This window comes from Rana temporaria, chromosome 6 (genome assembly GCF_905171775.1).
Source record: "Rana temporaria chromosome 6, aRanTem1.1, whole genome shotgun sequence".
NCBI classification, from domain to species: Eukaryota; Metazoa; Chordata; class Amphibia; order Anura; family Ranidae; genus Rana; species Rana temporaria.
In genome coordinates, this window is record NC_053494.1 from 24,743,233 (window position 1) to 24,765,082 (window position 21,850).

General features: G+C 49.5%; 1 protein-coding gene and 2 non-coding genes across 3 annotated transcripts in view; 1 reads left to right on the plus strand and 2 right to left on the minus strand.

The window, feature by feature from the left end:
* RPL3L (ribosomal protein L3 like) overlaps positions 1 to 21,850 on the minus strand; it is a 47,594-nt gene that overhangs the window by 20,227 nt on the left and 5,517 nt on the right. The window contains exons 2-4 of the mRNA XM_040356468.1: positions 18,059 to 18,251; positions 15,705 to 15,873; positions 400 to 535 (exon numbers count right to left, since the gene is read on the minus strand). Of these exons, the coding sequence (XP_040212402.1) occupies positions 400 to 535; positions 15,705 to 15,873; positions 18,059 to 18,251 (498 nt within the window). The remainder of the gene's footprint in view (positions 1 to 399; positions 536 to 15,704; positions 15,874 to 18,058; positions 18,252 to 21,850) is intronic.
* Positions 7,763 to 7,873, plus strand: LOC120944557. The gene has a single exon (XR_005750419.1). It is a non-coding gene; the product is annotated as a U5 spliceosomal RNA (small nuclear RNA).
* LOC120944558 lies at positions 8,085 to 8,195 on the minus strand. Its single transcript, XR_005750420.1, has one exon. It is a non-coding gene; the product is annotated as a U5 spliceosomal RNA (small nuclear RNA).

A 21,850-nucleotide genomic window follows, 5' to 3' on the forward strand; every position in this document is an offset into this window, starting at 1 on the left:
GTGCCTCATTAAAAAGGTGGGGTATACATGGGCAGGACAAAGGGGGTTGAGTCAGGGGTGGAGCCAAGGGGTTGCGGCAAAACAAGGTTTCGCCTAGGGTGTCAAAAATCCTTGCACCAGCCCTGAGGGTGCAGGCAGGCAGGCCGAAGCTAATAGCATGCAGCTTCTAAAAAATAAACAGCTAATGTGGGAAGCCTCTCTCTGACTGCTTTCCAAGTATTGATATTCCATTGAGGTGCCCCCCCCTCCCTCCTGTGTACTAGGGTCTGGGATCCCTCCAGCTGTTTGCCTGTGTTACCAAAGCTACCCTGGACTTTACTGAAGAGATGCTGTTTATTAAGATAAGTGTTCTGTACTGTTTAAGGACGCCCCGGTCTTGTGTCTTTAGTGTCCTCTCACCTGGGTGTGAACGATGACTCGGATAGCCTTACAATATTTCTTCATGGATGCAAAGTCTTTATCCAGCTGCTTTTTGCCCTCCTCGTCCTGCCATTTCTTGCAGTACTTGGTAAAGGCCTTCTTTTTACTCTTATACCTGCAGGAGAAAGACGGCTGAATGTAGAAATATGTAGACCTTTGCACAGCAAATCAGGAGATTTTCAGCTTAATGACTTCTTGGAGCATATCAGAAAAAGAGGCATCTATATCTCTGACTTTCACTGTTCAGTAACAGGCTGGGGGCAGATCCAGGACAACCTGGACTCAGAGGAAGTGAGCTGAATGATGCTGGTCATCAGTCTGAGGACATCTAACTTCACAACAAAGTACTGCAGGGAAAATCTCCAGAACAAAACTGAAAAATGCAGAAAAAGCTGGTTCTGTTATTTTATAGTTTAATGGGATTTTCATTTGTCTCTTATTATTTTTGACTGGAGTTCTGCTTTAATCAATAAGCATCCTCTTGGACAACACGTCTTCTCGGGTGGTGGATCTGGTCTCCTCTCAATTGTCTCTTTAACGGGTCTGCTGTAAACTTTTTATTTGAATTTGGAGAGAGAATTGCATGTGTGTATAGTGGGTGGTTGTGTGTGTGTGTATGTGTATGTGTGTATAGTGGGTGGTTGTGTGTGTGTGTGTGTGTGTGTGTGTGTGTGTGTGTATGTGTGTGTATAGTGGGTGGTGGTGTGTGTATGTGTATATGTGTATGTGTGTGTGTATGTGTGTATAGTGGGTGGTTGTGTGTGTGTGTGTATGTGTGTGTATAGTGGGTGGTGGTGTGTGTATGTGTATGTGGGTATAGTGGGTGGTTGTGTGTATGTATGTGTGTGTGTGTGTCTATGTGTATGTGTGTATAGTGGGTGGTTGTGTGTGTGTGTGTATAGTGGGTGGTGGTGTGTGTATGTGTATGTGGGTATAGTGGGTGGTTGTGTGTATGTGTATGTATGTGTGTGTGTATATAGTGGGTGGTTGTGTGTGTATGTGTGTGTGTGTGTTATGTGTATGTGTGTATAGTGGGTAAAAAATATTGTAGCGTTTGTAGAGGTGCTATAACTTTTGCACAAACCAATAAATATATGCTTTTTTATTTCTATTGAAAAGCCTGTGGAGTGCAAAACACAACCCAAAAACTTCACCCGGTGCAGGAAAAATGTGCACACACATAAAGAGTGAACACAAAAAACTGCGACGGGTGCATCGTCAAATGGTCCTCCGAAAAGGGCCCCGGGGCGTTAGGCTCCTGGCAGAGAAAAGAGTAAAATGTGGTCCAGGCAGCCGAAGATAAATATGCTTATTGAAAAAAAATCGATTTAATTTCTGTACTGTGTTGCACAACTGCGCAATTGTCAGTAAAAGTAACGCAAAAAAAAGCCTGCTCATTGCAAAAAACGCACCGTCCGGAGCTGCAGTGGTAAAAACATACGTTTCAAACGCAGGAAAATGACACCTATTGGCAAAAGTTCTGAGTTTTCTTTAACTTCATTTCAGACGGAAACATTTCTACCGAGCTTCTAAATCTCTGGTCTGGACTTTCCTCCTCCGTGTCAGTAATCAGGACTCGTATACTCATATACTGGGGGAGGCGTGGTGGAGAGGAGGCCCCGCCCATTCTTCCCATGATCCCTCTCTCTGTGTTCCTGGTGATTTGCATACAGATCTCTCATCTTCTATAGAGATTTATGGGTCTGATGAACATGATAGTTGATATTCTTGTCTCTCTTCATATTCTCTAGCTTGGTGTATATGATGGAAGTGATATGGAAGATTATAAATGATATAAAATGTAATGAGGGGTGGGCTCTCCATCAGGTGACCAGGACAGGGATCTCGGTGGGGCGTTCTCTCACCCCCTTTATCAGGTATACTCTGGTTTCTCTTCAAAACGCAAAAATCTTGAAGAGATGAGGAGATCCGCATTACTACCTTCGGGAAGTAGATGCGAGAGCCTTTGTAAAGGCTAAGAGCGAAGACGTCGAGGAACAAGGAAGGAAGCCGCCGAAGAACTCCCGAAGCGACTTCCAGACTTCTCGAAGATGGGGAAAAGCCAGAAGAAGACTGAAAAAGTGACTGATGAGACGAAGGAGACTGAAGAGATGATGAGGAAGAACCCTGCCCCAGCCACTTCCTCCGAGGCCGCCGAGAATGTCTCCGCCTCAACCTCCACCTCCATCCCGGCCGGCGCCAGCCAACCGAGACCAGCGAAGCCGAAACTGCCTGCAGATGGGTTGCCAACCTTGGAGCCCTGGATGAAGCAGACGGTCGTGCTTCAGCTGAAAGAGGTGAACGGAAGAGTCCCTGACATGACCTCGGAGATCTTCGGAAAGAAGATGATTCTGGAGCAGGGCTTCAGCAAAGCGGAGACGCTTTCGGTGCAGTCCTTCGCAAGAGGGATCTTCTACATCACCTTTGGGTCTTTCCAAGTCTGCAGACGATACTGGGAGATGGTGAAGACCAGTGGCCCTGAATCCCCTTTTCGGAAGTTCGTTGCGAACTGCCCTATAACACAGGACGAGAAGTGGGTGACGGTTGCCATGCGGAATCCCCACACCCAAAGCAGAGACATAACCACCTACCTACAGAGGTTTTGCACCGTGGTAAAGGACCCAGTCCGAATCCTTGATGTCAACGGCTTCTGGATTGGGAAGTGGTCTGTGCTATGCAAGCTCAGGAAAGACCGTTCGGGGGACTTACAGCACCTGCAGGCGTGCTTCTCGCTAGGATCATCTGCAGGACACCTTTTCTACTCTGGGATACCCTACAACTGCAACAGATGTGGCCGTCCCGGACACATGGGAAAGGAGTGTACAGAACTTGCTTGCAAGATCTGTCGGGTTACAGGCCACGAGACCAAGGACTGTCCTAGGCCCAAAGCCTGCAACCTCTGCGGATTGCCAGAGCACACCTTCAGGCACTGCCCCCAAAGGACCCGGACCTATGCTGGAGCCCTGATCCAGGGTAAACCAGCCTCCAGCTCTGGGAAGAAGCCGACCGAAAGCAAACCAAAAGAGCCTCGGAAGGCCACAGGTAAGTATACCCCTGCCCCAGCCCCTGCCCCTGCCCCTGTCCTTGTCCTTGCCCCTGTCCCCGTCCCTGTCCACGTCCCCTCCTCTGTCCCCTCCTCTGTCCCACCCCCACCCACCCCCTCTGGCTCAGAGGAGACCCTTCCTGCCCCACCGCCCACCCCAGACCTGTCCTCCATGGAGGACTTCCCCGCCCTCCCCCCCTCCACCCCTGCCAGTGGCCAAACAGGAACCCGGAAACGGAAGACTGTGAGCCCACTGGCAGAACAACCCGCCACCTCCACCAAACGGCCCAACGGGGTCCAGCACGAAAGCGCTGGACCAGGGCAAGTAGTGGAGGACCTGGAGTCTGCAGGTGAGGAAGGCGAGGAGGAGAATATGGCCGACTTTGTGCCTATCCCCACCGCCAACTTCAGTGAGACAGTAGAGGAAGTCCTGGAGGAACTGGGCAGAACCCAGAACAGACAGCTGTGGAGATGGAGGAGCCACCCGCCCCCTTCGGGGAGGTAAGTTCGGCCCCTTGCTAACTAGACCTCATACCCCCTTTTCATTATGGCTGAGATCTCAATCTTTTCCATTAATGTGAGGAGTATCAAGGATACCTCTAGAATGCGAACGGCGCTGACTTTTCTTTCAACTCATCAGAGTGATGTTTACATGCTCCAGGAGTGCGGTCTTCCTCCTTTGAGAAGGTACAGTCATCTGACCTCTCAGTGGACCCTCGGTCCCTCCTACTGGTCCGGGGGTGGCAATTGCAGGAATGCAGGGGTAGCCATTCTTATCAGGGGGGGACGCTTCACGGTTGACTCCATCCATGAGCTTGTCTGTGGCCGTCTTTTGGTCATAGATGGCTCGTGGGCGGGAGAGCCAATTAGGCTCATCAACGTGTACGCCCCCCCAGATACGAATGCGCGCCTGGAACTTTTCCAGACCCTGCGGATGCAACTTGTCACCACCAGAGCAGTAGTGATCGGCGGTGATTTTAACTGTCCGATAGAGGAGGATGGGCGCAGTTCTAGCATATACGCAAAACTTGATGTGACTTCAAAACTGCTCATGGAGATGATCTCGGAGGCATCCTTGCGGGACGCCGTGGGATCCATAGGGCAAGGTACCGTGAATTATTCATGGTGCCGGCCAGATGGATCTGTGCGTTCCAGGATTGACTTTGTGCTCACTTCAAGAGCAGTTAAGCACCGTGAGTTCTTCATGATCCCCTGCTTTTTCTCTGACCACAGGGCCATTCACTTTCGGGGTGAACTGGGCGAGAGCTTTGCTCACGGACCAGGTTCCTGGAAGCTGAATACCACCCTGCTGGAAAATGAGGAATTGATGGGGGAACTCCGGGAGGCCTATGCCTCTTGGACGGAGGAAAAGAGATTCTTCGGAAAGGTAAGTGATTGGTGGGAGGTTGTGAAAGTTAAGCTGCGCAGCTTCTTTCAGGCAAGGGGACGACAGCAAGTGTGTGCAAGGAAGAAGGAACTCAGGAGACTGCAACGTGAGTTGCAGTCCCTGCAGGACCTTCACCACTGCGGCTGGGACGTTAGTCAGGACCTGGAGGACACCAAGAAGAACCTGAAAGGGTACTTTGAGGAAGAATCCAGGCACATTGTCTTTCGTGCCAAGGTGGAGAATCTTGAGAAAGGTGAGAAGTGTAACTCTTTCTTTTTCAGGAAACTCCATTCAGGACACACTCCCTTGTCTGAACTGCGTGACGAGACCGGAACTCTCCAGAAGGGGAAGGAGGCTGTAATGCAAGTAGTTGAAGACTACTACACCAACCTCTACTCCCCGAAAGAAACGGACTCGGAGGCAGCCGACAGGTTCCTGTCAGGTATCACTAACCAAATTGATCCTGCAGGTTCATCGACCGTCAACGCCCCCCTGGTGTTGGAGGAGCTGCACTCTGCCGCTAAATCCTTTAGGCGGGGCAGGACCCCGGGCTGCGATGGTCTCCCAGTTGAGCTCTATGTAGCCCTGTGGGACCTCGTGGGCCCGGACCTGCTCGAGCTGTACGAGGAGATGGTGGTGGAGGGTAGAATGCCTCCTTCACTGAGAGAGGGGATGATCACGATTTTGTATAAGCGCAAAGGGGAGAGATCGGACCTGAAACATTGGCGTCCGATCTCTCTTTTGAACGTGGACTACAAAATCCTTGCCAAGGTTTTGGCCAACAGGCTGAAATCTGTCATCGGACAGATCATCCACCCGGATCAAACTTGTGGCATTCCTGGCAGAAGGATTGCAGACAGCCTCGCGCTTGTCAGGGACACGGTCCAGTACATCCAGGACCGCCGTGTGCATGCGGCCCTGGTCAGTCTTGACCAGGAGAAGGCCTTTGACCGTGTCTCCCATGAGTTCATGTGCAGAACCCTGCGCAGGCTTGGTCTTGGGGAACTGTTTTGTTCGTATGTGAATGTAATGTATAAGGACATTTGTAGTTTGGTGTTGGTAAATGGTTGGAAAACTGACCCCTTCGAGGTTCTCTCGGGGGTCAGACAAGGCTGCCCTCTCTCACCTCTGCTTTTTGTTTGCTGTATAGAGCTATTCGCCCAAAGCATCAGACGGAACCCAGAGATCAGAGGGATTACCGCACCAGGACCGGAAAGACGGGAGGTCAAGTGCTCGCTCTACATGGATGACGTGACGGTGTTCTGTGCCGACCAGCGCTCCATCGACACTCTCGTCCAGACGTGCGAGGACTTCGGCCAAGCTTCGGGGGCAAAGGTCAACTGCGGGAAGTCGGAAGTCATGCTCTTCGGAAAGTGGTTCCTGCCTTCTTCTGCACCCATACCGTTCAGCCTCAAAGCGGATTTCATCAAAATTCTTGGAGTCTGGTTTGGAGCGGAGGGCGCAGCCCTGAAGTCCTGGGAGGAAAGACTGGCTAAGATGAGACAGAAGTTTGGACTTTGGAGCAACAGAGTACTTACCATCGAAGGGAAAACACTGGTACTCCGCAGCGAGATTCTCCCTGTGTTGCAGTACCTCGCCCAGGCCTGGCCCCCCCGGGACAACACCTGCAAGGCCATCACCAGGGCGGTGTTTCACTTCATCTGGGGCTCCAAAATGGACAGAGTAAAGCGGACTGTTATGTTCAAGGAACCTCTCAAGGGCGGTAAGGGCGTGCCTGACATCGCCACATTACTGAGGGTGTTCTTTGCCTGTAACTGCATCCAAAATGGACAGAGTAAAGCGGACTGTTATGTTCAAGGAACCTCTCAAGGGCGGTAAGGGCGTGCCTGACATCGCCACATTACTGAGGGTGTTCTTTGCCTGTAACTGCATCCGCAGGACTTTGGTTGACAGAACTGTGGACTCTGGCGGTAACTCCATGTCCCGTTTTTTCCTCCTGCCTCTTTGGAAGTCTCTTGGATGGGACAAATGGGACAGTTCCATCCCCTACAACTGGGACGCTCCATGGTATTACTTGGATACTTTCAAGTTCATCAAGGAGCTGGGACTGCATGGAGTTAAGCCCGACTTGTGGAAGCCAAAAACTATCTACAAGTTGATCAGAGCATCGGACATCTTGGAGTCGATTCCAGGCCTCCCTTCAGCCACTTGCAAAGTGGTCTGGAGGAATGTTTCTTCAAAGAGACTCATCAACAGGCACAAAGATCAGGCATGGATGGCAATCCAAGGGGGATTGCTACTCAGGACATTCTTGCATGCCAGAAACCTGTGCAGATACAGGCACTGCCCCTTTTGCATCATCCAGGAGGAAACATCGTATCATGTTTTCTGGGAGTGCCCCTTTGCACAGGGCCTGTTGACGGCCTTGGAACCTGAACTTAAAGACTTTGTACCACAGACTGCTATTACACACTTTGGTGTGTTAAACGGACTCTTCTGTGGAACTCATTCACAGGAGGACATTGACAGTGCCTGGCGGGTGCTGTGTTGTTTTAAAGACGCTTTATGGTACGCCAGGAACCGCCGCGTACACCACCGGCAGAGGATGTCCATTGAGGACTGTCGCAGACTGACCCTCAGTCTGCTGAGAGACTATACCTTGATAGACTTTAAGGAGGAAGAGGACGTCTAAAGATTTCCCCTTCCCCCTGACATTGACATTTCTTGACACGTTTTTTTTTTAACTACTGTTTTCAGGGTAATGCGGCGTCATGCACGATGTGATGTTTCGGGGTTAAACAACTCTGCGCAACACATCAGGCATCATACCGCAGAATGGGTCGAATGAATGTAATTTAATTGAATGCTTGCAACTGTATTGAGATGTAGTGTATTTATGCGCTGCGTCGCAGTACAGAGAATGTACCCTGTCAAAAGTATTTGATTTTTGTATATTTGCTTTGCAAAATAAACTTAAATATTGCCTTTTACTAAAGATTTCCGTGGAGAGGAACAACTATGAGTTTTCAACAATTTTTTGAGGCCTGGTCACTGACCAGGCTAATTATACTGGTGAAAGATAGAAAAGGATTACATTAATAGAAAGAAGGAAATGGTGAGGAAAACATTAAAATGAGCACAAAAATCATTTTACAGAATTTTAAATTTACTATCGCTACTTATACATACTTTTTTATAACATTGTAGCAATCTACATTCATTTTCCCTTCTTCCTCTAAATTTAATCATTTTCTATCTTTCACCAGTATAATTAGCCTGGTCAGTGACCAGGCCTCAAAAAATTGTTGAAAACTCATAGTTGTTCCTCTCCACGGAAATCTTTAGTAAAAGGCAATATTTAAGTTTATTTTGCAAAGCAAATATACAAAAATCAAATACTTTTGACAGGGTACATTCTCTGTACTGCGACGCAGCGCATAAATACACTACATATCAATACAGTTGCAAGCATTCAATTAAATTACATTCATTCAACCCATTCTGCGGTATGATGCCTGATGTGTTGCGCAGAGTTGTTTAACCCCGAAACATCACATCGTGCATGACGCCGCATTACCCTGAAAACAGTAGTTCAAAAAAGCGTGTCAAGAAATGTCAATGTCAGGGGGAAGGGGAAATCTTTAGACGTCCTCTTCCTCCTTAAAGTCTATCAAGGTATAGTCTCTCAGCAGACTGAGGGTCAGTCTGCGACAGTCCTCAATGGACATCCTCTGCCGGTGGTGTACGCGGCGGTTCCTGGCGTACCATAAAGCGTCTTTAAAACAACACAGCACCCGCCAGGCACTGTCAATGTCCTCCTGTGAATGAGTTCCACAGAAGAGTCCGTTTAACACACCAAAGTGTGTAATAGCAGTCTGTGGTACAAAGTCTTTAAGTTCAGGTTCCAAGGCCGTCAACAGGCCCTGTGCAAAGGGGCACTCCCAGAAAACATGATACGATGTTTCCTCCTGGATGATGCAAAAGGGGCAGTGCCTGTATCTGCACAGGTTTCTGGCATGCAAGAATGTCCTGAGTAGCAATCCCCCTTGGATTGCCATCCATGCCTGATCTTTGTGCCTGTTGATGAGTCTCTTTGAAGAAACATTCCTCCAAACCACTTTGCAAGTGGCTGAAGGGAGGCCTGGAATCGACTCCAAGATGTCCGATGCTCTGATCAACTTGTAGATAGTTTTTGGCTTCCACAAGTCGGGCTTAACTCCATGCAGTCCCAGCTCCTTGATGAACTTGAAGGTATCCAAGTAATACCATGGAGCATCCCAGTTGTAGGGGATGGAACTGTCCCATTTGTCCCATCCAAGAGACTTCCAAAGAGGCAGGAGGAAAAAACGGGACATGGAGTTACCGCCAGAGTCCACAGTTCTGTCAACCAAAGTCCTGCGGATGCAGTTACAGGCAAAGAACACCCTCAGTAATGTGGCGATGTCAGGCACGCCCTTACCGCCCTTGAGAGGTTCCTTGAACATAACAGTCCGCTTTACTCTGTCCATTTTGGAGCCCCAGATGAAGTGAAACACCGCCCTGGTGATGGCCTTGCAGGTGTTGTCCCGGGGGGGCCAGGCCTGGGCGAGGTACTGCAACACAGGGAGAATCTCGCTGCGGAGTACCAGTGTTTTCCCTTCGATGGTAAGTACTCTGTTGCTCCAAAGTCCAAACTTCTGTCTCATCTTAGCCAGTCTTTCCTCCCAGGACTTCAGGGCTGCGCCCTCCGCTCCAAACCAGACTCCAAGAATTTTGATGAAATCCGCTTTGAGGCTGAACGGTATGGGTGCAGAAGAAGGCAGGAACCACTTTCCGAAGATCATGACTTCCGACTTCCCGCAGTTGACCTTTGCCCCCGAAGCTTGGCCGAAGTCTTCGCACGTCTGGACGAGGGTGTCGATGGAGCGCTGGTCGGCACAGAACACCGTCACGTCATCCATGTAGAGCGAGCACTTGACCTCCCGTCTTTCCGGTCCTGGTGCGGTAATCCCTCTGATCTCTGGGTTCCGTCTGATGCTTTGGGCGAATAGCTCTATACAGCAAACAAAAAGCAGAGGTGAGAGAGGGCAGCCTTGTCTGACCCCCGAGAGAACCTCGAAGGGGTCAGTTTTCCAACCATTTACCAGCACCAAACTACAAATGTCTTTATACATTACATTCACATACGAACAAAACAGTTCCCCAAGACCAAGCCTGCGCAGGGTTCTGCACATGAACTCATGGGAGACACGGTCAAAGGCCTTCTCCTGGTCAAGACTGACCAGGGCCGCATGCACACGGCGGTCCTGGATGTACTGGACCGTGTCCCTGACAAGCGCGAGGCTGTCTGCAATCCTTCTGCCAGGAATGCCACAAGTTTGATCCGGGTGGATGATCTGTCCGATGACAGATTTCAGCCTGTTGGCTAAAACCTTGGCGAGGATTTTGTAGTCCACGTTCAAAAGAGAGATCGGACGCCAATGTTTCAGGTCCGATCTCTCCCCTTTGCGCTTATACAAAATCGTGATCATCCCCTCTCTCAGTGAAGGAGGCATTCTACCCTCCACCACCATCTCCTCGTACAGCTCAAGCAGGTCCGGGCCCACGAGGTCCCACAGGGCTACATAGAGCTCAACTGGGAGACCATCGCAGCCCGGGGTCCTGCCCCGCCTAAAGGATTTAGCGGCAGAGTGCAGCTCCTCCAACACCAGGGGGGCGTTGACGGTCGATGAACCTGCAGGATCAATTTGGTTAGTGATACCTGACAGGAACCTGTCGGCTGCCTCCGAGTCCGTTTCTTTCGGGGAGTAGAGGTTGGTGTAGTAGTCTTCAACTACTTGCATTACAGCCTCCTTCCCCTTCTGGAGAGTTCCGGTCTCGTCACGCAGTTCAGACAAGGGAGTGTGTCCTGAATGGAGTTTCCTGAAAAAGAAAGAGTTACACTTCTCACCTTTCTCAAGATTCTCCACCTTGGCACGGAAGACAATGTGCCTGGATTCTTCCTCAAAGTACCCTTTCAGGTTCTTCTTGGTGTCCTCCAGGTCCTGACTAACGTCCCAGCCGCAGTGGTGAAGGTCCTGCAGGGACTGCAACTCACGTTGCAGTCTCCTGAGTTCCTTCTTCCTTGCACACACTTGCTGTCGTCCCCTTGCCTGAAAGAAGCTGCGCAGCTTAACTTTCACAACCTCCCACCAATCACTTACCTTTCCGAAGAATCTCTTTTCCTCCGTCCAAGAGGCATAGGCCTCCCGGAGTTCCCCCATCAATTCCTCATTTTCCAGCAGGGTGGTATTCAGCTTCCAGGAACCTGGTCCGTGAGCAAAGCTCTCGCCCAGTTCACCCCGAAAGTGAATGGCCCTGTGGTCAGAGAAAAAGCAGGGGATCATGGAGAACTCACGATGCTTGACTGCTCTTGAAGTGAGCACGAAGTCAATCCTGGAACGCACAGATCCATCGGGCCGGCACCACGAATAATTCACGGTACCTTGCCCTATGGATCCCACGGCGTCCCGCAAGGATGCCTCCGAGATCATCTCCATGAGCAGTTTTGAAGTCACATCAAGTTTTGCGTATATGCTAGAACTGCGCCCATCCTCCTCTATCGGACAGTTAAAATCACCGCCGATTACTACTGCTCTGGTGGTGACAAGTTGCATCCGCAGGGTCTGGAAAAGTTCCAGGCGCGCATTCGTATCTGGGGGGGCGTACACGTTGATGAGCCTAATTGGCTCTCCCGCCCACGAGCCATCTATGACCAAAAGACGGCCACAGACAAGCTCATGGATGGAGTCAACCGTGAAGCGTCCCCCCCTGATAAGAATGGCTACCCCTGCATTCCTGCAATTGCCACCCCCGGACCAGTAGGAGGGACCGAGGGTCCACTGAGAGGTCAGATGACTGTACCTTCTCAAAGGAGGAAGACCGCACTCCTGGAGCATGTAAACATCACTCTGATGAGTTGAAAGAAAAGTCAGCGCCGTTCGCATTCTAGAGGTATCCTTGATACTCCTCACATTAATGGAAAAGATTGAGATCTCAGCCATAATGAAAAAGGGGTATGAGGTCTAGTTAGCAAGGGGCCGAACTTACCTCCCCGAAGGGGGCGGGTGGCTCCTCCATCTCCACAGCTGCCTGTTCTGGGTACTGGGTTATGCCCAGTTCCTCCAGGACTTCCTCAACTGTCTCAGTGAAGTTGGCGGTGGGGATAGGCACATAGTCGGCCATATTCTCTTCCTCGCCTTCCTCACCTGCAGACTCCAGGTCCTCCACTACTTGCCCTGGTCCAGCGCTTTCGTGCTGGACCCCGTTGGGCCGTTTGGTGGAGGTGGCGGGTTGTTCTGCCAATGGGCTCACAGGCTTCCGTTTCCGGCCTCCTGTTTGGCCACTGGCAGGGGTGGAAGGGGGGAGGGCGGGGAAGTCCTCCATGGAGGACAGGTCTGGGGTGGGCGGTGGGGCAGGAAGGGTCTCCTCTGAGCCAGAGGGGGTGGGTGGGGGTGGGACAGAGGAGGGGACAGAGGAGGGGACGGGGACAGGGGCAAGGACGAGGACAGGGGCAGGGGTATACTTACCTGTGGCCTTCCGAGGCTCTTTTGGTTTGCTTTCGGTCGGCTTCTTCCCAGAGCTGGAGGCTGGTTTACCCTGGGTCAGGGCTCCAGCATAGGTCCGGGTCCTTTGGGGGCAGTGCCTGAAGGTGTGCTCTGGCAATCCGCAGAGGTTGCAGGCTTTGGGCCTAGGACAGTCCTTGGTCTCGTGGCCTGTAACCCGACAGATCTTGCAAGCAAGTTCTGTACACTCCTTTCCCATGTGTCCGGGACGGCCACATCTGTTGCAGTTGTAGGGTATCCCAGAGTAGAAAAGGTGTCCTGCAGATGATCCTAGCGAGAAGCACGCCTGCAGGTGCTGTAAGTCCCCCGAACGGTCTTTCCTGAGCTTGCATAGCACAGACCACTTCCCAATCCAGAAGCCGTTGACATCAAGGATTCGGACTGGGTCCTTTACCACGGTGCAAAACCTCTGTAGGTAGGTGGTTATGTCTCTGCTTTGGGTGTGGGGGTTCCGCATGGCCACCGTCACCCACTTCTCGTCCTGTGTTATAGGGCAGTTCGCAACGAACTTCCGAAAAGGGGATTCAGGGCCACTGGTCTTCACCATCTCCCAGTATCGTCTGCAGACTTGGAAAGACCCGAAAGTGATGTAGAAGATCCCTCTTGCGAAGGACTGCACCGAAAGCGTCTCCGCTTTGCTGAAGCCCTGCTCCAGAATCATCTTCTTTCCGAAGATCTCCGAGGTCATGTCAGGGACTCTTCCGTTCACCTCTTTCAGCTGAAGCACGACCGTCTGCTTCATCCAGGGCTCCAAGGTTGGTAACCCATCTGCAGGCAGTTTCGGCTTCGCTGGTCTCGGTTGGCTGGCGCCGGCCGGGATGGAGGTGGAGGTTGAGGCGGAGACATTCTCGGCGGCCTCGGAGGAAGTGGCTGGGGCAGGGTTCTTCCTCATCATCTCTTCAGTCTCCTTCGTCTCATCAGTCACTTTTTCAGTCTTCTTCTGGCTTTTCCCCATCTTCGAGAAGTCTGGAAGTCGCTTCGGGAGTTCTTCGGCGGCTTCCTTCCTTGTTCCTCGACGTCTTCGCTCTTAGCCTTTACAAAGGCTCTCGCATCTACTTCCCGAAGGTAGTAATGCGGATCTCCTCATCTCTTCAAGATTTTTGCGTTTTGAAGAGAAACCAGAGTATACCTGATAAAGGGGGTGAGAGAACTCCCCACCGAGATCCCTGTCCTGGTCACCTGATGGAGAGCCCACCCCTCATTATATTTTATATCATTTATAATCTTCCATATCACTTCCATCATATACACCAAGCTAGAGAATATGAAGAGAGACAAGAATATCAACTATCATGTTCATCAGACCAATAAATCTCTATAGAAGATGAGAGATCTGTATGCAAATCACCAGGAACACAGAGAGAGGGATCATGGGAAGAATGGGCGGGGCCTCCTCTACACCACGCCTCCCCCAGTATATGAGTATACAAGTCCTGATTACTGACACAGAGGAGGAAAGTCCAGACTAGAGATATAGAAGCTCGGTAGCAATGTTGGTTTGCCAGTTTATAATTTGATTTGCAAAACGATATGGAAAAGTATGTAAAATGGCATTGTACAAATCTTTGTAAATATTTTTTTTTAAATGTGACTATGTATATATGTGAAGTTTTAAATAAAGCTTTTTTTTAAAAAAAAGCAATGTTTCCGTCTGAAATAAAGTTTAAAAAAAACTCAGAACTGTTGCCAATAGGTGTCATTTTCCTGCGTTTGAAACGTATGTTTTTAACCACTGCAGCTCCGGTGCGTTTTTTTTTGCAATGAGCAGGCTGGTTTTTTTTGCGTTACTTTTACTGACAATTGCGCAGTTGTGCAACACAGTACACAAATTGAATAGATTTTTTCCCAATAAGCATATATTTATTGGTTTGTGCAAAAGTTATAGCACCTCTACAAACTATGGGATATTTTTATGGATTTTCTTTTTGTTGCTAGTAATCAGTGGCCAGTGGTGGATAGATTTTTTTTCCAATAAGCATATTTATCTTCGGCTGTATGGACCACAGTTTACTCTTTTCCCTGCCAGGAGGAGCCTAACGCCCCGGGGGATCAGAGACGGGTCCTTTTCGGAGGACCAATTGACGTTGCACCCGTCACAGTTTTTTGTTGCACCTCTTTATGTGTGTGCACATTTTTCCTGCACCGGGTGAAGTTTTTGGGTTGTGTTTTGCACGCCACAGGCTTTTCAATAGAAAAAAAAAGCATATATTTATTGGTTTGTGCAAAAGTTATAGCACCTCTACAAACTCTACAATATTTTTATGGATTTTTTTTTTTAGTAATCAGTGGCCATCAGTTTGTCACTTTTATGTATTTTTTTTTTGTTTGGTGTTCACGTTTGTCACGTTTGATTAGTAGGGTGCGGGTCCTCAGGCCAGCCCTGAACATCTTGGGAGTGGGTGGACATGGCCTTCTGGCTTAGTTCGCCTGCTCTCATGGGGTCTCCCTTCAGGGGAGCCCCACCTAGTACTGGAAGGGTTCTGTTTTGGCAGACCCTCTAAGGCACAGGTGGCAAACACAAGGCCCGCGGGCCAAATCCGGCACTCCAGGCCATTTCATGTGGCCCTTGCACCTCCAGCTAACCTCTGGTCCTCCTCCAGACCCTTACTTTCGCTTTCAAGCAATGCATCCAACTTCTTACCAACAGCAGCATAAGGGAATGGGGTGCACTTTGATGTAAGAGAGAGTGAGGGACTCAACTTCTGATGGTGGGGGGGGCTCTTGACATTTAAAATATGGGGAGGGGATGCCCCCGAAATCTAATCTTAGAGATACAACCGGCCCTTTTCAGAGCAATCATAATGCTGATGTGGCACACAATGAAATTGAGTTTGACACCCCTGCTCTTAGGAATGGGGGTCTGTGTCGGCATCGGTTGCACAGACCCTGTGAGTACCTCAGTCCCTGTCAGGAGCCTAACGCCCCGGGGGAACAATTGACCTAAGCACCCTTTTGCACTTTTTTGTTGCACCTCTTTATGTGTGTGCACGCAGGGCTGTCTTAATGAGAGGGCACACCTGGGCACTGCCCAGGGGCCCCAGCTGCATGGAGGGCCCTTGCACTTTGCCCAAAGCAGCTAATCCTTGAGCCCACGCTGCCCTGAAATTGGGGGCCCCATGATGGCACTGAGAGTGATAGATACACCGGGGAGGCACTCTGCCTCCTACCTACTTGATGTCTGTTTACTTTCACTGTCATCATTGTAGGGGCCCCAGAGCATTACTTTGCCCAGGGGCCCATGATACTATTAAGACAGCCCTGGCTAAACGGTAAAATAATAAGGAACATATTCTACCCATAAAGGTCTCACCAGTTCTTATAAAAGCGTCTTTTGCATTCATCACTGATGTGCTCTGCAAATATGGTCTTCAGACTTCGCAAGCCTTGAGGGGTCTCCACGTATCCCACAATGCCAACCACAACCAGTGGGGGCGTCTCAATGATGGTTACCGCTTCCACTCCTTCCCGCTTGGAAATCTCTGATTCAAATATAAAAAGGGGCTTTTTGAATTGTGTATTCTTTCAAACAGATAGTCATTCTGATGGATCTAAAAGCAGGAATTTTATTGTCATCCTCCTGAACATATCTAAACACAACCTGAACCCTGTGGAGTTGTCTAAATGCCTCCCCTATCCCCACCACACTAAAAACTGTGCCTTGAAAAAGTATTCATACCCCTTGAAATTTTCCATATTTCGCATGTAACAACCAAATACATAAATGGATTTTATTGGGATTTTATGTGATAGACCAGAGTTCTCCAAACTGCGGCCCGAGGGCCAGATGTGGCCCTTTGCTAGCCTTTATCCGGCCCTTGGGGTACAATACCTCCCACTGACATGAGGCACTATTCCTCCCATTGACACCAACAATGGGGCACTATATTATCCACTGATACCAATGATGGGATACTATTCCTCCTACTAATAGGGGGAATACTCCTCTTCCTATTGACCACCAACCCTGAGGACATATATGTTCTCGCTGATGCTGGGCCCGTGACTTTTTCTTCCCTTGCTGACCCCAATCCGGCCCTCCTAAAGTCTGAAGAGCAATAAAGTGGTCCTTTGTTTGTAAAGTTTGGAGACCCCTGTGATAGACCAACACAAAGTAGCACATAATTGTGAAGTGGAAAGGAAAATGATAAATGGTTTTCAGAATTGTTTAACAAATAAATATGTGAAAAGTGTTTAGTGCATTTGTATTCAGCCCCCCTGAGTCAATACGTTGTAGAATCTTTTGCTGCAATTACAGCTGTAATATTGAAGGCAGGTGTCCCAATACTTTTGACACTATGGCCCGGATTCACAAAGCACTTGCGCCGACGTATCTCCAGATACACCGTCGTAAGTCCAAATGTGCGCCGTCATATCTATACGCGTATTCAGGAACTGAGATACGCCTGAAATTTGCCAAGATACGACCGACGTAAGTCTCCTATGCCATCGTATCTTGGGTGCATCTTGGGTGCATATTTACACTGGCCGCAAGGGGCGCTTCCGTAGATTTACGCGTCGAATATGCAAATAACCTAGATACGCCGATTCACAAACGTACTTGCGCCCGTCGGATTTAGCTACACCGTTTACGTAAGGCTTACGTCCGGCGTAAAGTTACCCCTGCTATATGAGGCGCAGCCAATGCTAAGGTATGGACGACGGAACAGCCGTCGGATTTTACGTTGTTTACGTGAGTGGTACGTGAATGGGGCTGGGCGTAGGTTACGTTCACGTCGTTGCCATTAAGCCGTTGTATCTTAGGGCGTAAATTCGACGTGATTCTGTGCATGCGCACGCATGCCCTGTTTGTTCAGCGCTTCATTTACATGGGATCACGATTCATTTCAATACAACACTCCCACTACCAGCCTAATTTGAATTAGGCGGGCTTACCCCGGCCCATTTACGCTACGCCGCCGTAACTTAGGGAGCATGGGCCAGATTCACAGTGGAGATACGACGACGTATCTGCTGATACGCCGTTGTATCCCTGTTTCTATCTATGCGACTGATTCATAGAACCAGTTACGCATAGATATCCCTAAGATCCGACAAGTGTAATTGTTTTACACTGTCGGATCTTAGGATGCAGTACCGCGGCCGCCGCTGGGGGGAGTTCGCGTCGTAAACCAGCGTCGGGTATGCAAATTAGGAGTTACGGCGATCCACGACGGATTTTCGCGTTCGCTACGTCGCCACTAGTCTAGTTTCCCGTCGCAAAGTTAGTCGTCGTTTTAGGTGCCCTAACTTTACACAGCAATCGTATTGCTGTATAAAGTATGGCCGTCGTTCCCGCGTCGAAATTTAAAAATGAACGTCGTTTGCGTAAGCCGTCCGGAATACGGAATTACGCTACGCGCGTCGCCGTTCGAAAAAATGACGTCACTGCGCGCAAAGCACAACGGGAATTGCGAAACGGAGCATGCGCAGTAGGTCCGGCACGGGAGCGCGCCTAATTTAAATGGCACACGCCCATTTGAATTGGCCCGCCTTGCGCCGGACGTCTTTACGATACACCGCCGCAAGTTTCCAGGTAAGTGCTTTGTGGATCGGGCACTAAAACTGGAAACTTGCGGCGGTGTATCGTAAACGGGTTACGTTATACCGGCGCTCTTGTACGTGAATCTGGCCCTTGGATCTTATTTGTTTTTCATTTTCACTCACTCAGTCCCGTCCTGTGGACCTCACGCAGAATATGGGTCATTCCGGCCTTGTATCCCAGGAAAGCTGTCAGGTGAACTGGTTTAGCCGGGTCATCCTTGGGCCAGGTCTTCACTTTACCACGGTGGCGCTTGCTACGCTTGTGGGGAAGAAACCCCAGGTGGCCATGACGAGGGGCTGAGAACTTACGATGAGACTGCAATTAGAGAACGTCAATTGAGAGATAGTCAGTGTTGTAATCCAGTAGCTTCTCTCCTATAAATGTAACTCCACTTTCATAGGGAAAAAAATAGCAAATAAAAATAATAATAATATATCACATATAATTGTGACACAAGTCATATTGTAATTGAATGTTATTAAAAATGACCTTTCCTTTTCAATCTGCAGCCACTGTAATTTTCTGAGAATGCATTGCAATATGGCTACCTATAGGTAGATTCAGGTAGAGTTAGGCCTAGTACACACGAGAGGACCGGACCGTTTCCGCGGATAAATCCTCTGGCGGATTTTGATCTCATGGTTGTACTAACCATGAGATCAAAATCCCCGCGGAATTCCCTGACGCGGCGACGTGCGCGACGCTGTAATATAAGGACTTCCACGCATGCGTCGAATCATTACGACGCATGCGAGGGATGGAATCGGACGGATTGATCCGCTGAGTCTGTACAGACCAGCGGATCAATCCGCTGGACTGGATTCCAGCGGATAGATTTCTTAGCATGCTAAGAAATTTTGATCCGCTGGAAATCCATCGGCCCGAAAAAAATCCGCGGATAAATATCCGCTGGGTTGTACACACCAGGGGATCTATCCGATGAAACCGGTCCGCGGATACATTTCAGCGGATCGATCCTCTCGTGTGTACGGGGCCTTAGGCCGACTTATCAGTAGATAAGTCGACCTAACTCAGAATCTACGCCGACCTATGTTTAAGCGTATGCTCAAACAGAGATACGCTTAAACATATTTAAGATAGGACGGCTTGCGCCGTCCTATCTTAGATTGCAATTTTCGGATGGCCGCTAGGTGGCGCTTCCATTGCGGCCGGCGTAGAATATGTAAATGAGTTTCTACGCCGATTCACGAACGTACGCCCGGCCGCCGCAGTCGATTTACGCCGTTTCCGTAAGGCCTTAGGCGGCCTAAAGTTATTCCACCTATTAGGTGGAATAACAATGTTAAAGTATGGCCGCCGTTCCCGCTGCGAGGTTCGAATTTTTTACGTCGTTTGCGTAAGTCGTCCGCGAATCGGGAGTTACGTCGTTTACGTCCAAGTCTAAATCAATAGGCCCGTACGGCGTATTTAGCCGCAATGCGCACTGGGAAATGTAGGCGCCCGGGGCATGCACAGTAGCCAAAAAACTTAAAAAACGTGAGGTCAAGCCTCATTACCATTAAACACGCCCCCTCCAACCCATTTGAATAAGGCGCCCTTACGCCCGCCGCGTTTACACTACGCCGCCCTAAGTAAGGAGGTAAGTGCCTTGAAAATCATGTACTTGCCTCTCTTACTTAAGGCGGCGTAGTGTAAACACGCTAGGCTACGCCGCCGCAAATTAGCGCGCCCCTACCTGAATCTACCCAATAGAGTTGTTCTGTAAACAGAATGTGTACTGACCACCCCCCAGAAATATAATTTCCTGCTTGTGTGATTGGCTCATCAATTTTCCCTGAAGTCTGCCTAAGATACAAATCAGATTTCAGGCATCCCCTGCAACAAAAAAATCATTTTTGGAGAGATACTTCCAATATGAACACGTCTAAAGAGATGCAAGCCCGGAATATTTTCTCATTAGTGCCCTGCAGCTGCACACCTAACAGTTAATTATGAAACCACTCCCATTAGATCCACTGAAAACAGAGGCACAGACAAACACTCATGGATTACTTCAGAATAACAAAAGGTAGGAATCTGCAACAAAGATTGTTATAATGCTTGCACTGTACATAGATCACCCAGAGGGGAATGTTTTTTTTCTCAACAAAAGTGGAGTTAGGCTTTAAACTCCCTTCTACTCTGAGAAGACATCACAGGACGAAATGCGTAGGGCGGGACAAGGATGCTGTCATCATCACACGCTGGTATCGTACTTGCAGGCCAGAACACCAGCTGGAGTTGATAGGATCACGATTAAGTGCTGTCACCGTCCGTAGTGTCGGGAATGACACTTTGAAAATGTGAGTTTTTTTGGATTGGTTTTAAAATAAAGCCGACTTTTTAGACTTACACTATGGAAGCCTCCTTTCTTTTATCCTATTTTCATGCATGATCGTAATATGCACAAGAGTTTTCTATGAGGAATCGTGTTGTGTGGAGCCATTAATTGAGGAGATCAGCATTTTACATATTAGCTGGTTTATAACCTGACCAGCCATTGTTTCTGGTGAGTCAGTTAAAGTGGTTGGAAAGTCAGAAGTTTTTTTTATCGTAATGCATTCTATGCATTAAAGCGGAGTTCCATCTAAAAATGGAACTTCCGCTTAACCCACTCCTTCCCCCCTTACATGCCACATTTGACATGTAATTTTTTTGGGGGGGCAGTGGGGGGGTCAGGAGGAGTGGGACTTCCTGTCCCACTTCCTCCTTCCACCGAGGGGATGGTAAGGCGAATAGCTTAATCGCCTACTTGCAGTCCCTCCCTGTAGGCGAGCACCTGTCCAATCGAACGGTGCCGCGCTGCTCGCGCATGCGCAGTGCCGCTCGCGCATGCGCAGTGGGTGCCCGGCCATGAAGCCGGAAGCTGTCACTGCCGGGTGCCCACACTAGGAATGAAGAGGGGGGGCGAGGAGCGGACCCCCGGCCGGCGCGCCGCTGGAACCGTGGAGCAGCTAAGTGTCTGTTTATTAAAAGCCAGCAGCTACACTTTTTGTAGCTGCTGACTTTTAATAAACTTAAAAAAGGGCTGGAACTCCGCTTTAAGATAAAACCCCTTCTGTGTGCAGCAGCCCCCTCAACTCCCTCTAAAACTTACCTGAGGCCCATCTAGATCAGGGGTCTCAAACTGGTGATCCTCCAGCTGTTGAGGCATTGCAAGGCTGACAGTTACAAGCATGACTCCCACAGGCAGAGGCATGATGGGACTTGTAGTTCCACAACAGCTGAAGGGACACCAATTTGAGACCCCTGATCTAGATCCAGCGATGCCCGGGACTTCCGTCCTCATTGGCTGAGACAGCAGTCCGGTGCCATTGGCTCCCGCTGCTGTTAAAGTCAGTCAGCCAATAAGGAAAGAAAAGGGGCAGGGGCGGGCTGTGGCTTAGAGGTGTCACTTTTTCTTCAAGCCAAACCTGGTCACTTTAGCGGCACGCAGTAAATCTTTTTTTGGTTTAGTATACACTATAGCAGGGGGTTTCCAAACTTTTCAAGCAAAAGGCCAGTTTACTGTCCTTCAGACTTTAGGGGGGCCGGATTCTGGCTATTGGAGATAGAAAATCCCCCGGTGGCCGAGCTTCAGTGAAAATAAACACAGCCTTAGTGTTGGTGGTCAGTAGGAGGAGGAAAAGTGCTCCATCATTGGTACTAAAACGAACTACACATGTCTAGTATGAACCCTGATTCTAAACAGTGGTGGTGCGTCCATAGTGGGCGCAGGAGCGCCTAGCCCCCTCTCTCCTGCACCATCACTCAACAATACATAGATTCATGCATTGCACGAATCTATGCATTGTCGCCGCTGCCACCCAATATTCAGGAGGCCACCCCCCTGTTGAGCGCCGGCCATCTGAATAACAGCGGTGGGTGTGTTTTGGAAGTGTCTATCAAAGCCAGTGGCTCTGATAGGCTTCCCG